The sequence below is a fragment of the Nuphar pumila genome, chromosome 17 (genome assembly GCF_984573655.1).
Source record: "Nuphar pumila chromosome 17, dmNupPumi1.hap1.1, whole genome shotgun sequence".
Taxonomy (NCBI): Eukaryota; Viridiplantae; Streptophyta; class Magnoliopsida; order Nymphaeales; family Nymphaeaceae; genus Nuphar; species Nuphar pumila.
Window position 1 is genome coordinate 16,079,245 of NC_143265.1, and position 18,396 is coordinate 16,097,640.

At 38.9% G+C, this 18,396-nt stretch overlaps 1 protein-coding gene across 1 annotated transcript in view; it reads right to left on the minus strand.

The window, feature by feature from the left end:
* LOC149811714 (actin-related protein 3-like) overlaps positions 1 to 18,013 on the minus strand; it is a 36,166-nt gene extending 18,153 nt beyond the window's left edge. The window contains exons 1-4 of the mRNA XM_089993896.1: positions 17,529 to 18,013; positions 9,737 to 9,971; positions 9,381 to 9,605; positions 3,269 to 3,415 (exon numbers count right to left, since the gene is read on the minus strand). Of these exons, the coding sequence (XP_089850022.1) occupies positions 3,269 to 3,415; positions 9,381 to 9,605; positions 9,737 to 9,971; positions 17,529 to 17,575 (654 nt within the window). The 5' untranslated portion in view covers positions 17,576 to 18,013. The remainder of the gene's footprint in view (positions 1 to 3,268; positions 3,416 to 9,380; positions 9,606 to 9,736; positions 9,972 to 17,528) is intronic.
* Positions 18,014 to 18,396: the final 383 nt, after the last annotated feature.

Consider the following 18,396-nt stretch of genomic DNA (forward strand, 5'->3'; position numbering starts at 1 on the left):
TCAAGTGCAATATCTTTCTTCTCATGTTTAAAAATGATACTTTGAACTTTTTCAATCATATTGTCCCACATTTCATAAATTCTATGAAGCATGGGTACATCTCTGTCAACTTCTCTCAACATTTCTCAAATAGGTTCTGTAAATTCAACAAAATATGTAATTTTATCCCACCAAAAATCATCACAGATGCATTTTTTGATAGCTTGAGCCTTGACATCATCTTCAGTACGATAAAAATCACAATCTTGATCAACCACCATCAACATCAATGCATTCTTGAATTGCTTAATTCTTTTTATCATAACAATGAGAGAAGCAAAACGAGTTTCAACAACTTTCAGTAACTTGATATCAGAATGCCTATTAAATATAGAAAGGGCATGATAATGGTTTACAACAAAATTTCTAATATTTCGAACATCATGCTCTATTTCCTCAATCCATAAGCACATTTCACGTGCATGTGCATCATCTTTTGATGGATTGCATATACTCTAAGTGTCAAATTTAAACTGTGTGTTGCACAAGGAGTCTAAAAAATATGTGAATATGTATCTTCACTTGCCAAATTCATTCCTGCACGACTGCAAACTGGAGCATTGTCAGTAAGGATTTGCACCACACTTTCTTCACCCACTTCTTTTATCACTTCGACAAATAATCTATTTAAATATTCAGCATCTTTATACTCTCCAGATGCATCAACAGTCTTCAAAAAGATTGGCCCATTAAGTGAGTAAGCAATGAAGTTTATCAGTGGTCGCCTTTGTATATCAGTCCACCCATCAGAAACAATCGACACTCCATGTCGTTTCCATGCAAATTTTTGGGTCTCTAACAAGTCTTCAATTCTATTTTTTTTTCCTCTGCAAGAATGACTGTTCTTAGTTTTTCTGAACTAGAAGGCACATAACCACTCAAATTGCAATTGGCCAAAGATGTAATCATATCTTTCCAGTATGGACTTCTAGCTACATTAAAAGGAATTGAGCTTGAGTAAAAGAATCGACCAATCTTTTTATCAATTTCAACTCTTGCCATGTTTTTGAATGACGCTTGTATTGTTTTATTGCTTTCCATCTTTCTTTTCTTTAAAAGCTCCTCTTGTATATCACTAGCAGTAGGAAAAGACAAATTAATCGAATCGCTTCTCATCTCTGCAACATGTCTTTGTCAACCCCAGAGCATGCCCTAATTCCTTGACCACGAATATGCAAAAGATGTGCTTTCACACGCGTATAAGAACCTGTGAAAACAGTCTTACATAGATTACAACACATTCCCACCACCACCACTACTAGCTTTTACCCCTTTTGTCACAAGCCTCCAAAGTGGTTGAGAAACTTCTAATTCAGGGTTAGAACTTAAACCAAATGTATTGACACTACCACTAGAACTCGCCATTATATCTGAAAAGTGAAAACTGAAAACTGAAAAGAAAATAAGTAAATAAAATAAAGTTAATAAACACTTCAAAATAATACTAATAGGAGCTCCAGGTTTGTTCCCCCTGTGCAAATCAGGTTCAAACTAGGCCCTCCTCTGCAAACCAAGTTCGAGATAGAGGGCCTACCCCCTATCTAACGCAAAAAGGAGGGGCAGGGCAAGCCCCTGCTGAACCTTATTCGTGTCAGGGGCTTCGCCCTTGCCAAAAACTCAAAAGCCGCAGGGCAAACGAGGAGGGGCTCGACCCCTCCTCGTTTCCCCTGTTGTTCGGCGGGGCAAGGATCGGCCTGTCAACCGAGCCCCCTCCTTCCCCCACTCCTACTTCTTACCCGTGTGATAAAAGGGAAACGAGGAGGGGCTGAGCCCCTCCTCTATGAATCGGAGGCACAGGGAGGGGCCGAGCCCCTCTTCTGCGAGCAGAGGGTGCAGGGAGGGGGGGCGAGCCCCTCTTCTGCGAGCAGAGGGTACGGGGGGAGGGGCCTGCCTGACATAAGCGAAACGAGGAGGGGCCAAGCCCCTCCTTTGTGAATAGGAGGCACAGAGAGGGGCCGAGCCCCTCTTCTGCGAGCAGAGGGTGCAAGGAGGGAGGCTGTGAGCAGAGGGTGCAGGAGGGTCGATCGACATACCTGTTGAGTGTTGATAGAGGGGGAGACGGTGGTTGCCTGTGCGTACCGTCGTCGGAGTCTGGATCGCCGACGTGGGTGTAGGAGAAAGCTGCAGGGGCTGAGGGGGAGAGGCAAAATCAAGAGGGTAAGCCCCTCCCCCTGTCGATAAACCCCTTTTAGGGTTCGGTTGGAAAAGAAATTTGGATCTGGGTCGGGTCGGGTCCGGACCCGACCCGACCCGGATCCAAAACGTAATTTAAAAATCGAAATGGACATTTTTGGACTCGATCAAAGTTTGATCGAGTCCAAAATGTGGACGGACTCGACCTCGACTCGTTGACCGAGTCCGACTTGGCGTTGACCGAGTCCGAAGCCGCACCCGTGTCGGGGCGTGTCGACTCGAGTGCGGCACCTCCTTAGCCGAGTCCGTGTGACATAGAATAAAAGTTTATTTTTTCTATTTTTGTTGTGAATACCCTCTTTCAGGTATGGTGTATGTTTTGTGTTGATGCTCTCTTTGTGAACCTTTGCGGTTCTTGTAATCTCATTGTGAGAACTTGTTGAGAGGTATTTTTTGTGGATTGCATTTTCTTACAGGAAGAAGAAAAAGAAAAAGGAAGAGGAGGAAGAAGAAGAAGAAGAAAAAAAGGAGAAAGAAATAGAGAGAAGGCATATTGTTAGGGTTGGGCCTCTCCTCCTCTTCTTCTTTTCCTTCTTCCAATTTGCCAGATAGAGACAGATAGAGAGAGCATTGGTCCCCCTCCTCCTCTTCCCATTCCTCCAATCTGCTCGCCTGCGTCTTCTTCTCGTTCTCTCTCTCGATTCGCCTCTCTTGTCTCTCTCCCCTCTCAATGACTGGAGAGAGAGAGAAAGAGAAAGAGAGAGAGAGAACCTCTTCTTCTTCCTGCAACAATCAGAGAGAGAGAAAAAGGGAGAAGGGCCAGCTTCCCCCTTTTATAAAATGTCTTATTTATGGATCCTAATATAGTGGATCCATATATAATCCAGACCCAGACCCAAACTCTCGCTCTCTCTTTATATTAGATATATATATATATAACAGTGTCCCGTACCCGCATTTTTTGAAATTGCCGTGTTGTACCCGTACCCATACCCGTGTGACATAGACTAAAATATGCACAACCAAAGGACAACATTGTGAAGTGCAGCTCCGGTGCCTTGTAGATGATTGTAACTGGCAAGAATGAAATCTCTACCTTCAATAGCTGTTGAATAAATAGAGTTATATCCTTCCCAGTTATAGGAACAGACTTGATGCTGCTCCCAATGACATATCCATCTGCCACAGGCACAACATGTGTAGCTCCATCTCCAACATCCACCACAACACCTGTCATTTCACACTGAGTACAACAAGAATCAGTCAACAGTAAAGTGACCATACATAATTAGGAACATAAAAGAGGGAAGCAATAAATTGAAAATAATGTACAAATATACAAATAGTGTACACAATACACATGATTTTGTGTATGCAGGGGGAAGGGGTCACACATATCTATGGTATTGGTAACCTCGAGGATGTCATATGCTCTAGGGATTAACTATGGCACCCTCAAGGGTACAGTACTTTCTAGTAGCTCTACAGATCTCTAACGTGTCCATTGAATGTCTTGTGGATCTGACCATACATATGTGATCTCCATGGTAAATAACATGGATTAGATTAAGAGGTTTTCACAGGTTTCCAAAGTAATTAAAAATACAATGTATCAAAAACTAATGAAAAATGTCAAATTTTACATCAAACAATTAGATTCAAAGCACATTCCTTACTAAGCAAACCATGGCAAACACATCTACAGGTCTGATTGACTATATAATTCCTGCAAGCATGAGTTTCTACTAGAGAGTATGGCACCCATGAGGGGCAGAATATGCTTGACTAGATCTAAACTAGGAGCTTTGCTCAATCTTCTTTTCAAATCAGCATCCCAATAAGATTGGCATTTGTTCAACTTTGACAATACTTGAATGAGGTAACTCAACAATCCTTAGAACACAATAATTGGTATTCCAGTAATTTTACAAAAGGATAAATTACTTTGAAAAGATCTAAGTAATCCTGAGAAGTAATATGAAATTTTTTAAAGATTAATAAAAGATATACTCGTATACTTCCACTGCTTTGGCAGATGTCAATTTCACTGCATTTGTGCTCTAAAAAACATCACATGGGTATTTCAGAAATTTTACAAAAAATGAATCTCGCTTACTATTATGTCTTGCAAAATCTAAGGATCATTTTGGAGAAGTGACTAGTTTATTTTAAAGTTAAGAAAATAACCTAGGTGGTACCAAGTACCACCTCATACAAAGCACATTGTTGGTATTTCAAAAAATATAAGGGATGAAAGGACTTAGTGAATTTGTGACATCAAATAAAGCCATGGTGCAGACAAACATAGTGCACATGTACATATATACATATGTACATATGCTTAGTATATTCTATACATGTAAGCAAGTATGTGTACATATTAGGGAAAAAAATAAAGCCCTCTTTTTGGGGTGATTCCAGCATTGATAATGTACGAAATTTGCGCAAATGGCACCATATAGAAAGGATGACCACATCTCTCCACCAGTCCCACGCAGTGCCATGGTTGAAAGTGATGGTAAAAGCAACCCATTCTCTGAAAGCCATTTTCAACAAAGGGTGCTTATAGTATGAGCACACCAGTGCAATGAAGATGGAAATCAAATACATTTGCATCACATGATCACTATTTGAAAAAAACAGATACTTTGCATAAAATCAAGAAAATGGTAGCCATTGATCAACAATTTGCCTCTCCCTGGAAGTTAATGAATTGATGCATATTAACGTAGATGGTTTTGAAGAAAGATGTAATCCACCATTTTTTTTTGGGTCAGATTTCTATTACCCAACTAGCATTGAGTACCCATAATTCAGAGTCTATTCTAACAAATTGTTCATGCATTCCAGATCTTCTCTAGGTGCATTAGTTCAGGAAGGCGTTCTCTTTTAAATTTCCTTATGGGTCCTCCAGTAAAATATACAATACCTAACATTTCAGATCACCGAAACTATATAAAGATCTGTATTTTGTAAGACACTGTTCTGCGGTTGCTGAACTTGGCATCTCTCAGGATTGTTTTCTACTCATGTGCATTAAATCTCTTCTAGTAGAAGTGCAAATCTGCTCTATACTTGTCCATTAACCTTTCTAACAAGCACATACAAAACATATTCAAGCTGATGCTAGAAACTTTATAGCATATTCTATCAACTTTTCTTGATAATAAACATGTTCTATCAACTTCAATCACTAGGAATATGTACACTACCCCCAGATCATAGTTTCTTGGGAATTAAGCTACAGCCCACCAGTTATATCAATATATAAAAGAAAACTCAGAATCTTTCAAGATGGTTTACAAAAGGGGCACAATCAGTTCTTGCCTCAAATATATTTAGTTGAAAAATACCTAGAACCATGTGCAGCAAGAATGCTTGATCCTATATAACATTCTCTTTCATTAGCAAAGTACTTCCATATCTGAAGCTTAAACAAATCTAGATGTTCACTCTATCTAGGCTTTCTCTCAGTTCACCATAAAAGAACACTCCATAGATCAGAATGGTGAAAATTCAATGAATTGCCAGCACATAAGCAAACAACAAGAATACTGATTAAAACATTCATATTCTAATCCAGCTGTTCAACCAAACTTTATAGATAGACAACTATTTGATAATTTCAAATCTATTATCTGGCTCTTTATTTCCTATAATGTGTATTTGCAAGCCTCCTATCCTCTTGGATTTAGTTTGTCCATCCCTGCTCATTGTTTCAGAGCATGAAGTGCTGGCTTGATTTCCTTAAAAATTAAGTTTAGCATCCTTCTAGATACAACTACTTGAAACAAGTCATTCCCAGCTTGTGGAGTATTTATGACTTTATCTCCTTTGAGGAGAAGAAACTTTCTGTCGCCCTTTCTGCTATGATGTTAGGTTTGGTCAAGTCCTTTGTGTTCTTCCTCCTATACAAGTGATTCTGGGAACCAAGTTAAGCTGTGAGAATGGTTCTTGTTAAGAAGCACAAGATTAAAAAAAAAAAGCCCTTCTCCACACCTACAAGTGAGTCAAAGTAAGAGGTGTGCAATGCAGAAAGCTTCAAAGGTGTGGAAAACTAGCGTGCTTATGAGTTTAGCACCTTTATCTTGCTTGAGTCCTTGAACATGCAGTCCATGTCATTTCTTCTATCACAATCAAAATGTAAACATACAGTGCAAAGTGCACGGTGTTGAAAAAACTAGAGAGAGAGAAAGAGAGAGAGCTCATGATTTTCCTTATATAATCTACCAATTCTATATATTTTCATATAAGGTTTACATAGCAAGCTTACATACATGCCCTCCAAAATTCAATACAAATAAAACAGTGTTCAATGCCATAAATATGATACAACTTATGAAAATTATAACCATGCCACCTCAAATTGCACATGGTAAGAAAGCATGCACAATCTGGCTCTAAGATACAAATGGCATCCTTGTGCAAGGCTTTCAGTTAATTTTACAATGCTAATATATTAGATGTATTCAGAATTCTCTCTTTTCCTGTACAAATGGCTAATGTCAATATTCTTTGACCAATCATGAAGGACAAGACCATTAGATGTAGCTAAGGTAGAATCATTATCACAGAAAAAATATAGAACTTTTTAGTTTGAACACTCAGATTACAAGTGATTAGTTGCTTTAGCCAAATAATTTGTCAACTATACTTACCAAGGACCTATATTCAGCTTCAGCACCTAGCAACAAAAATTTCTTTCTTTGCTAAGAAACCAATTCTTTCCTAAATAGATGGACTGATAGGAAAAACAACTTGAGTTAGGATTCCCAACCATAATGTTTTGAACATTACAAAAAACAAATATGAAATACCAACCTAAGTTCCTCCACAACTAGTTGCTTGTCAAGGCACCTATGAGGCCCCTATGCACTAGGCTTGTGCCTAGGAGCCTAGGCGAGCAGCTAGGTGCATGCAATTTTAGGATAAACCCATGATGGATGATGTTATGAACAAAAAGATGGATGCTCTTGAGAAATCATGGATCAACACTCGACAAGATGTAGTAGGCTACAGATGAGTATACAAGATCAAAACATAAATCTAACAACATGCAATGGTATAAAGTGAGGCTAGTTGTGAAGAGTTACACTCAGGAATATGGTTTCGATTATGATAAGACATTCAACCTAGTTGTCAAGATGGACACCATATGTGTGGCCTTATCATTGGCTTTTAATATTTACCAGGAACTACACAATTATATATGTCAAGAATGTGTTCCTGCATGCAGACTTTTTCGAGGAGATATACATGGAATGACCACTTGCGTATAGTGAAGGTATGCTCGTACACAAGCTAAGAAGACTATATGTCAGCCAAAACAAGCTTTTGAGCATGATTTGATAGCTTTTGACATGTATGTTCTCACGGTTTTAATAGAAGTTTGGTTGGTCACTCCTTATTCATTCATCAAGATAATAGCCACAAGACTTATTCTTGTATATGTTGTTGAAATGATTATAATTGACAGCTCACTAGATCATAACATGAACTAGAAATGGTTATGCACGACAAACTTTAGATGAAAGAACTTGGTCAGCTGTACTATTTGTGGGAAATAGGAAGAAGGATAGGTTAATTCTCTCACAATATAAATATGCTATCAATCCGCTACAAACAACATGGCATATCTCATTGCAAACTGATACAGACACCTGCTGCCATTAATAAACATCTAACAGACAATGAAAGAAATTTTACAGCTTTGACAGAAAAGTACAGAAGAGCAGTGGGAGCACGAGAATATCTATCTTTTACTCAGTAGATGTGTTTGTTACAAACCAGGTGTCACAGTTCATGCATGCACCTAGAGAAAGAAATTCTGAAGTCGTGAAAAGAATATTTACATATATAAAGAACACACCTATGGATGCTTTAGCCTATAAGGCTACATCAAATCCCTCTATTGGTATGCTAAAGATTATTGCATATTCAGATGTTAATTGGAAAGGTAGAACCACAATTGCATATTATGTAGATCAGGGAGAGCATTTGGTATCTTGGAGTAGTAAAAAGCAGTGCATCAATTCAAAATCCAAAACTGAAGATGAATATAGAAGTCATGCAGAACACTCAAGAAAAATTTCACAATAAAACATGATCAAGAGCCACTAGGACACAAACTGAAGCAAAATTGCTAGTGCAATGGGAATATCTATTCAGCCTTAATTCTATATATTCTAGAAGATAGTAGGAAATTTATGACAATATTGATTTGTTACAAAATCATTGTAATGAAAAAGCTGAGGCACTTATAAAAGTAGAGAGGCCACTTTTTTCCACTTCAATCACAAAAGCTACACACTGTCAAAAGTCAGAGGACAGAACCCACTACAACCACCATATTCTGCACTAATGTACTTGAGAGGGAAAATGATTTACCTTGCACAAGTAGTTGGCCAGTATAGCAACCTTTCTGCAACTTTGATTGGTTGCCAGTAGACATAGAGACTTGCACTAATGACAAATTAGCCAAAAATGTCAACAAGCCCTCTTAGAGTTGGAAATAGAACCTTAGCTAGCCCTACTTGCACATCGTGCAGGAAAACTATACCAAGGGCCATTCAAATTCCCATTTGAGTGATAAGACAGTGGAGCCCACAAGATTTCCTAGTATCATGGATTACCCATGCTAGAAAATGAAACAAACTTGGGTGAAATTCAATGATTTTATAAAATTGCAAGCAGTAAAGCTGATAATTTGCATCTGTCCAATCACTGGACAAGGGCATATCTAAAAGGATATATGCAAATCCAGGTCTCAAGATCAACACACAGAATTTGAGGCATACACACTCCATCTCTCTCCCCTTCCCCCTTTAATGTTTCCACTGAAACTCTTCATGTTGCAGAAAATCACAATCTAAAGAAACTATGATCAGTTGAAAGAATGAAATTATGTGGACCTACCAACTAATGCACCTTTAGGACGTCAAAACTCTAGACGACAATGATGATGATGGTGATGAATAATTAAGCATGTCCCTAGTTTTCCTTCTACATCAATGAAGATTATTTTATTTCTAGATCACTATTTCTCTGCTTTCAACATGATGGTTAAAAATGAATTCGAACTTTACAATACTCAAAAAAGATATTTTTTCAGTGCCACATATAAAGTTTGCAAAAGCAAACTAATGTTTCAATTTTCAAACATCGTAATAGATAAAACTACATCGAGATGCACACAACCTATTACTAACCTTAGAAGTTGTATATCCAGCAGCAAGAGCAAGGACAGGCTGCACTGCAATGTAAAGTCCAGGAACATTAAATGTTTCAAACATAATTTCTCCCGTGTATTCTCGGATTTCAGGAGCAGTCAAGGGGCTCTCTGTCAATAGAAAGTAGTGATCTTCTGGGTCGCAGCGCAAGTAATTGAATATGCATTGCTGCCAGAACCTCTCCATTGTATCCCAATTCTCTACCTGAGGGAAGTCAAAGGTCAATAATATGTGCAAGAATACAATGAAAGCATGGCTCACAAATATCCATCCAAAGAACATCCAATTAACCATATACTGCAGCTAACCAAAAAATGAAAAGTTTGAATATGTACCTGGCCATGATGAATCGGATAGCTGAGATTGTATGTGCTGCTTGAGCGAGATCTTTGTAAGGCCTCTTCACCAATAAAAAAATCAAGATCTGCCATGACACCTGCATTGTGCTGTGCTAACCAATTTCCTTTACTGGAACTTCTTGGCTGATTTAAAAAGGACTCATTTACAGCCACCACTGTAGGAATGATGAAGCAGGGCTCAACGTTACCAGCAAAACCCATCTTGGTATACCTGATGAGAGAACCTTTGCTACAATCAGAAGAAATAAAAGAAATAGATGCAGCAGAAATGGTTGACAATTCAAACGAATTACAGAATGGGTACTCATCAATCAATGTATTCCATCAGCCCTTAGTTGTACAAGAGACCTCGAGGAAGGAAACAAAAAGGATAAATGATGTCAACTTTGGTGAAAATTTTGGAACAGGTAGAAAGAAAAATATAAGTTAAACACAGTTTCTGCAACACAAATTAATAAAAGTTGAAAAAATGCTGAAGAATTTCATAGGGAACATCATTTAGCCTAAGTCTCACATGGATATGGCTGTAGAGTATGTCACATAGGAGGGTGCAGGTGGGGCGATGCGGCGCTTTAAAAAAACTTAGCTGCGGGGTGCGGGAAGGGTATATATATATATACCGTAACAGTTTTAAGTTAGCATTACTAATGAAATAAAAATAATTATCATATCAGGAGCATAAACTAGCAGGCCTGGGTTTAGGGTGTGTTGAACCCAACAACCCTGGGTTAGGTTCTGCTGAACCCAGAAGCATAAACTAGCAAGCCGAACCCAGGCCTGGGTTTAGGTTCAGTTGAACCCAGCAAACCTGGGTTCTGCTCTGCTGAACCCAACAACCATGAGAGCCGAAATGAGGGGAGGAGGAGAAGGAAGAGGAAAAAAGAGACAGGAGGAAGCAATGGAGGGAGGAAGAGAACGAAGAAGAAGAAGGGAGGAGGATTACCTGTCGCCGCGGGTGCCAGTAGGAGGAGGAGGACTGCTGTGCTGCTGCCGTCGGTAGGAGGTCGAGGAGGAGGAGCGGGGACGAGAGGAACGGAGGAAGGGTCGAGAATGGGGTGGGGGTTGTGTTTTGTGCAAATGTGCTCTAACCCCCTCCCCCTTAAAACACAATTTTTTTTTACCGAAATGGACTTGGTCATAGTTGACCGAGTCCATTTCTGGACACTTATAATCTTGGGTGTGGTTGACTGCACCCGGTGCCGCACCCGCACCCACGTCGCGTCGACGTGGGTGCGGCGACCCTTTAGAAGAGTCCATGTGACAGGTTGTAGATATGGGGCGTAAAGAGTGAAAATGGATTCTCCATCTACATAGACCTGAACGGGAAAATAGAAATAGAAAAACTACAAATTGCGTGTTTTTTAAGGTCCTAGAAAGGAAAATAGAAGTTAGAAGCAATGGGTTTTAAGGTCCATGTGAAGTGGAAATATAAAGGTAACCAACAGGCATTAAAAGGTGAATTAGGAGGTTTTTCATGTTGATAAGCACAAAGAGACAAAATATTCACTACTAACTTACTAAGATAATAGCACATCTTAGGTTTTCATTCCTCCTCAACACCCCCCCCCCCACCCCCCGCCGCCACCCTCCTCACCCACACAAAAAGGAAAAAAGAAGAAAAAAAATGAAAAAAAGGAATCATCTTAGATTGAGTAACTAAAATCTTTGTCTATAACATGTATGACACACATGAACACTCAAGTTCTGTCTTTTGTCATTATCCAACTGTATAATTTGTATTTTATGTGCATTAGTTACAAAAATAGAAACCACTATTAACATTTTAAATCCAAGCAAAAACCATTATTTCCTAGTAAGTAGTAAATAACAAATAACTCTAGTCCTAAAATTTGTGAATTTTGTGCTGATGAATACACAATAGGTGCAAATACTGTTCTTATAATGAGAACAAATTTCTAAATGCATTTCTCTCGACTTATTTTTTGAACAAAGTAACTAAACGACCTTCACTTCTATAAATAGGGTGGTTACAGTTTCCTTCATTTAGGAATCACAAATTCATAATTATGGAACCCTGATGTTTCTAATAGAAGTCCAATTTTGGCATTTCATGACACCATGAGTTTGGATGCATGCTCCCATTACAAGGGAAGTGAGCATTGAGAGCACCTAGCATCCAACTTTATCAATGGTTCTTGAGGAAGCAAACTTTAGAAGTAGGAGCTTCCAGTAACCATAGTTTCAATCACTGAAAAAAAAGGCATTCACAATGATCAATCTAGAAGAGTAACAACAACAACAACAACAACAACTACGCCTTCATCCCAAAACAATTGGGGTCAGCGATATGAACCAAAAAAGAAATTCATTTTGGGTCTTCCACATGAATCCTTTTCCTCCAATCATTTCTATCCAACGCCATGTCCTCGGTGAGGTTCAAAGCATTCATATCCTTTCCTATCATCTCCATCCAAGTCTTCCTAGGCCTACCCCGACCTCTTTTAACTAATATATTTTCCCATTTCTCCAACCTTCTAACTGGAGCATCATTAGGCCTTCGCCGAATATGTCCAAACCACCGTAAACGATTCTCTCGCATCTTATTTTCAATGGGTGCAACACCTACCTTCTTACGTATCTCTTCGTTCCGAATCTTATCTTTTATTGTATTTCCACACATCCATCTAAGCATCCGCATCTCAGCTACACTCATTTTTTGAATATGATGTCTCTTGGCAGCCCAACATTCCGTACCATATAGTAAAGCGGGTCTAATAGTCGTCCTATAAAACTTTCCCTTCAACCGCAATGGCATTCTACGATCGCACAGCACTCCAGTAGCACTTTTCCATTTCATCCACCCAACCTTTATCCTATGATTTACATCTCCATCAATTTCTCCATACTTTTGAATGATGGATCCCAAATATTTGAAATAATCATTCACCGGTATATCTTGCTCACCAAGCTTCACTACACTCCCATCACTACTTCGTTGCTTACTAAACCGACATTCCATATATTCAGTCTTACTCTTACTCAACTTAAAACCTCTAGCTTCCAATGTCTGTCTCCATAATTCTAACTTAGCATTAACCCCAGCTCTAGACTCATCAATCAAAACAATATCATCAGCAAACAACATACACCACGGTACATTTTCTTGAATTGATCTCGTAAGCTCATCCATCACTATCGCAAATAGGAAAGGGCTTAAAGCAGATCCTTGATGTAACCCAACCGTTATCGGAAAATTGGTTGTCACCCCTCCACAAGTGCGGACATTGGTTACTACTCCTTCATACATATCTTTAATTATACTAATGTACTTGAGAGAAACACCTTTCTTCATCATTGTCCACCAGAGAACGTCCCTAGGTACTCTATCGTATGCCTTCTCTAAATCAATAAAAACCATATGCAAATCTTTGTTCCTCTCTCTATATCTTTCAATAAGTTGTCTAAGAAGATGTATAGCTTCCATAGTTGATCTTCCAGGCATAAAACCAAATTGATTCTCCGATATCATGACAACCTTCCTCAACCTAGACTCAATCACCCTCTCCCAAAGTTTCATAGTATGACTCATGAGTTTTATACCACGATAGTTTGTGCAATCTTGTATATCACCCTTATTCTTATATAAAGGCACCAAAGTACTCTTCCTCCACTCATTAGGCATCTTATTTGTTCGCCAAATCAAGTTAAAAAGATTTGTCAACCATTCTAAACCTTTCTCTCCCAAGCATTTCCAAGCCTCGATAGGTATACCATCTGGGCCAACTGCCCTTCTTGATTTCATTTTCTTCAAAGCCTCGATAGATCCGCCTGTGTAGTTATACACTGCCGGTCCCAAGCCCGGATAAAGGAGGAGGGTTGCGGTAGGCCTGTGACAGCCAGCATAAAAACTTTGTCATATCCTATGAAAATGAACCAATATGAGAATCTAGAAGAGTAAAATATCTAAATTTTATCAAAGGGATGAATACCAAAAAAAATGACGTGAAGACAATTTACGGTAACTTAGAACCTAGAAAAATGGTTGAGACAGGAATAGAGGTTTCTGGATTGGGTGTAGATGGATCTTGTCAAGAGGAAGCCAGAGGTGCATGACACTGCAAAAGACTAGACTATATCTCTAATTCTTCTCACAAGTTTAAAATAAGGGAGTTGCAGGAATGGGAATGAAGCAATTTGAAGGGAAAAGTCAGTCAATCATCAAGGGAAAGTCTTTTTCGTCAATCCATAACCAATAAGGGGAGGTCTGTAGGAGAGATCTCATTTTAATCACGGTTCATTTCTCCAATATGCAAAGGGTCATTTTCAGCGAGATGATTCGAGCCACCAGTGCTCCACTCTGTAGTCTGACAAAATCAATAGCCTCTAGAAGGGAAAAAGTCACATTAATGGAATGGTGAATGCCGAGAGAGACATCAGCCCATAGAACCTAATGGACTAAAAAGGGTGCTTTGAAAATTCAAAGGTAGGTGCTAAAAATATGTGCATAATTGAGGATGATCTATTTCATAGTACTGGTTATGGATACCTAGGAGGGGAACCATAGATTTTAGTTAATCAGGTGGGCTTCTTGGATATGGGGTTAATCTGCAATTGGAGGAATTGTTCGGAGCTTTGATCATGTCCAATATAACTAGATTCAACACCATTTGTTGGATCCAAATAACCCCTTAGAAGAGACTGATGGGCTACGTCACACAGGTACTCCTTTTTTGTCCTTGTGCTCTATCCCCTTATATACTGGTCATATAAAAACAAAACACACATAAATGGTCAGATCCCCATATCCATAGGTCATATCCCTGTGATCCAGCCAATGTAAGATTATTTTGATCCAAAGAATTAAGTCACATAGAGGCAAGGGTTCTTATCCTACTCTATCTAGTTAATTAATTATATTAGAAGGGAAGAAAAGGAAGTGACTTCTCAAAAACTACTAAGACATCCACAGTATGTCATAAGGGCAGGTGGGTTACAAACAAAACATTCTTATTTAGAGAAAAGATGTAGATAGTATCTATTTGTGCTATAACCACTACAGGTTAGGGTTGAAACCATACAAGGCAAAGATTTTGAGGCAGATTGTGTGAGGGGTTCATTGTTGGATGATATCAGCACCACCAGCTCCAATCAGGCGAAAGTCAAATAATATGGGGTCAGGTCATAGAGAATTAATATGCAGCTTGGATATATACACAACTGCAATGAAGGACGGACTAGGGATGGCGTTCTCTGTATCCTTTTCCCTGGTCAAATAAGAACAGCATTGTAGGATCAGATTGAGGCTAGTAGAGATGCAATACAGCAATACATTTGAGTAAACCTTGGAGATTGAAGAGGGAAATGAAGGCACTTCAGTTGGAAACAAATGAGTCAGTGGATGTTCTAAGACCTAGAAACAAAGCACGATGGTTCCCCTCATCGTATAAATGAATATAAGATCATGGCATTATAGAGGTCTCAACAAAGGAGGCAAGCAGCTTTATTTAGCCAACTTATTAAAAAATAGAATTCTGATGCTCTTTGTGTTATGAAAATGAAGCATGAAGATAATTTGAATTTAATTAAGAAGATATGGAGGGGATGTGCATATACGTTTAAGGATGCTAAAGGTAGGTCAAGCAGGTCCTAAAAAATCATGTGGAAAGCAAATTAAAAGGCTTGTGTACATAGAAGGGAGGATTTTCATTATCCATCATACGGTAATAAGTAACAAAAACCAACTATTCTGGGCAGAATTAAGCAATACAAGAGGGAGACACCAAGAAACTTGGATCATTAGAGGAGATTTTAATGTGACATGGAAACAAAAGGAGCTCAATCAACTAGAAACAATGAATATGAGAATGGGAAGGATCAAGATTAGGTTAGAAAAATGAGAACTGGAACATGTTGCATTGGGTGGAAATCAATTTACCTGGTCTAACAACAAACTATAGCAATATTTAAAAAGATGGACAGATTCTTAATCTCCTATGATTTTTTTAAATTCTGCCAAGGCAAAATAGCTATTCAATGGTGCTGGGACCTTATGAAAAGCCCTTTCAAGTCTGAAATCTTGTGAATCCATGTTTTGGGTTCAGAGAATTACTTGACATAATGGGCAGTAAATACAGAAGGGAGATGGGAAGCATAGAAATTGACGAGAAAAATTGATTATATTAGAAAGAAAAGATGGAGATATATGTTGAAGCAAATGCAAGAATGAGAATCAGAATTGGAGCAAATCCAAAAACTTAATGGTTTCAAACTTAAAGAAAGGCCTGCTGCATCAAACATATCATAGGTAAAGACCTATTGAAAGCTATATCTCAAAATTTCCAAGATTGATTCACGGAACCGTCAATCAATTACAATGATATCAGAGTTATCCTTCTAAGGCATTTTAGATGAGTAGAAATTAGGTTACTAGCCCGTTTCAATGAAAATGAGGTAAAGGTTGTTGTTGTTTGGGGCATAGCATGTCATATGAATGCAGAAATGCAAAAGGAAGTTAGCGGATCCCTCTGTCACATGGATACAGAAATGCATACTTGAAGACCTTTCTTTCACCTTTTTCATTTTCAAAGAATCAGTAGAACCTCGTTTTATATGGTTTTTCTCATCCAGACACCTCAAAAATCAACGTTTTGGTAATCCTGCATTTACAAAAACCTGGGTTATCGGAAACCCAAATTTCGGTCCATATCATCCACGTCCCCTTGGTTGTTGTTTTGAACTTGATCCGACCACTCAACATACAAGACTATCTATAAGACATTTCTCAAGTTTTATGCACTAGCAAACGTGACCTTCATTATGTGCACCTCGAATAAAATGCCCACGTCTAGTAGTTTTAAAATTTTAATCCTTTACATTCTTTCAAATTTGTCCAGGTATATCTTACAGCCATACACCTATGATTAAGAATCTATCATACTTCAACTAGAGAGAATAGGTACCATTGCACCAAACAATTTGTGTGCTAGCTACTGCCTGATTTCTTAAAACGATACCACCCATATCTTAAAACAATACCACCCATATTTTCAGCTTAAAGTTCCTTGAATGTAAGAACAAGTTGCATCTGACATTACTAAATGAAAAAAAGGCTATTAAAATATATGTAGCTCAAGAAACAACCACTAAATCTATCCGTGAAGTTTTTCAGTTTGTAGTGACCCCAAATGCTTGATGATGCCTCAGCCTATAACAAGCATTTAAATTTGGCCTAAACCCATCAAACCTCATTCCACCCACCAAAACACCCAGCAAAACAGAGAAAACAAAAGTGGAAGCCATGAATTATCATGTTTTCTTCCAATCGATACTTCTTTGTTGTCTGTTAATGAGTGTTTTATGAGGCGGGGAAGGCTAAGCATTCGAATAAAGAGTTGCAAATCGAACAGAAACGAAGTGCATCAGTCCAAACCTCAAAGAAATCAGCAGTCGGCATCAAGAAGAAAAGTACACGATGTGGGGAAACAGAAAAGCATACCAGATTGTGTGCTGAATGTTTTAGTTAGCCATAACCAACATCACAAAAATGTGTATTCAGCGAGAGAATTAACCTGCCTCAGGTTCTCATCACAAGCAATATAGCACAACCTAATCTGACCCAGAAAACCAATTTTTGGGATACTCGAAAGACGAGAACAATTCTCAAGAACTTAGAAGAAAGAAAGAAACGGGAGTGAATAGGATGGGAGAAACCCCCAAATCCAGAACGCAATTACTCCCAAACACGACGATTATCAATCAGAAGAGGAAAACAAAACTCGAAAAAAAAAAGAGGAAAAGGGGTGCTCACCCGGTTCCATTATCGATGACGACGGCGGGACGAGAGGTAGCGTCCATCCAGATGCAGAGGGGTTGAGGAAGACCCTGGATCTACGGCGGAAATGCAGAGTTGGGCAATGGTGGTGGTGTTGTTACGACCCAACCAAAGCATCTGTTGGTTTCTTCTAATTCAATCCGAACCGTTCAATCAAACATCAACCCTCAGAGGATCTTGCCTTCGACTCCACGCAAACCCATCACCAAAATTCATGTCCACCATTCTCTCTCTCTCTTCCTCTGCTTTTTCCCTTTGAGCAATCTCCATACAACCCCATTTGCATTAAACCCTTCGGTATTTATTTAATCCCTTCCTTTCTTCTATCTCCTTCGCCTCCCCTTTTCCTAGAGATCTCTCTCTCTCTCTCTCCAGCTTAATATGCAATCAGCAAAGACTAGAAGTGGAAGCAAATCCACCTCTCACAAGCACGAATGATTTGCCTTGTTGACGATCCTCTCTTTCTCTCTCTGATGAACAGTATTTCTCTCCAAAGGAAATAAAGCTTGCTGGAATTGATTATGATGTAACTGAATTGAAATAGGAAAAAAAGAGGGAACGACTAATGCACTTGTCCTGCTGATCGCTGCGTTTGATGATAAAAATTATAAACAAGCAGTGACCACTGACCAACCACATCCACCAACCATACTGTGTGGTAAAATGCCTCTCTTTCTCTGACATTTACCTGATTTTGAACTGGCTGACCGATTTTTTTTCCGCCCACGAGGATCAAGGAAACTACCCTGAAACAGGGCTTAATCACCCTGGCTATGCGCTGTTCCAACAGTGTAAACCTATGGCTCACCCCTCAACCCATGAAGTCTGACTTGCTTTTTTTTTT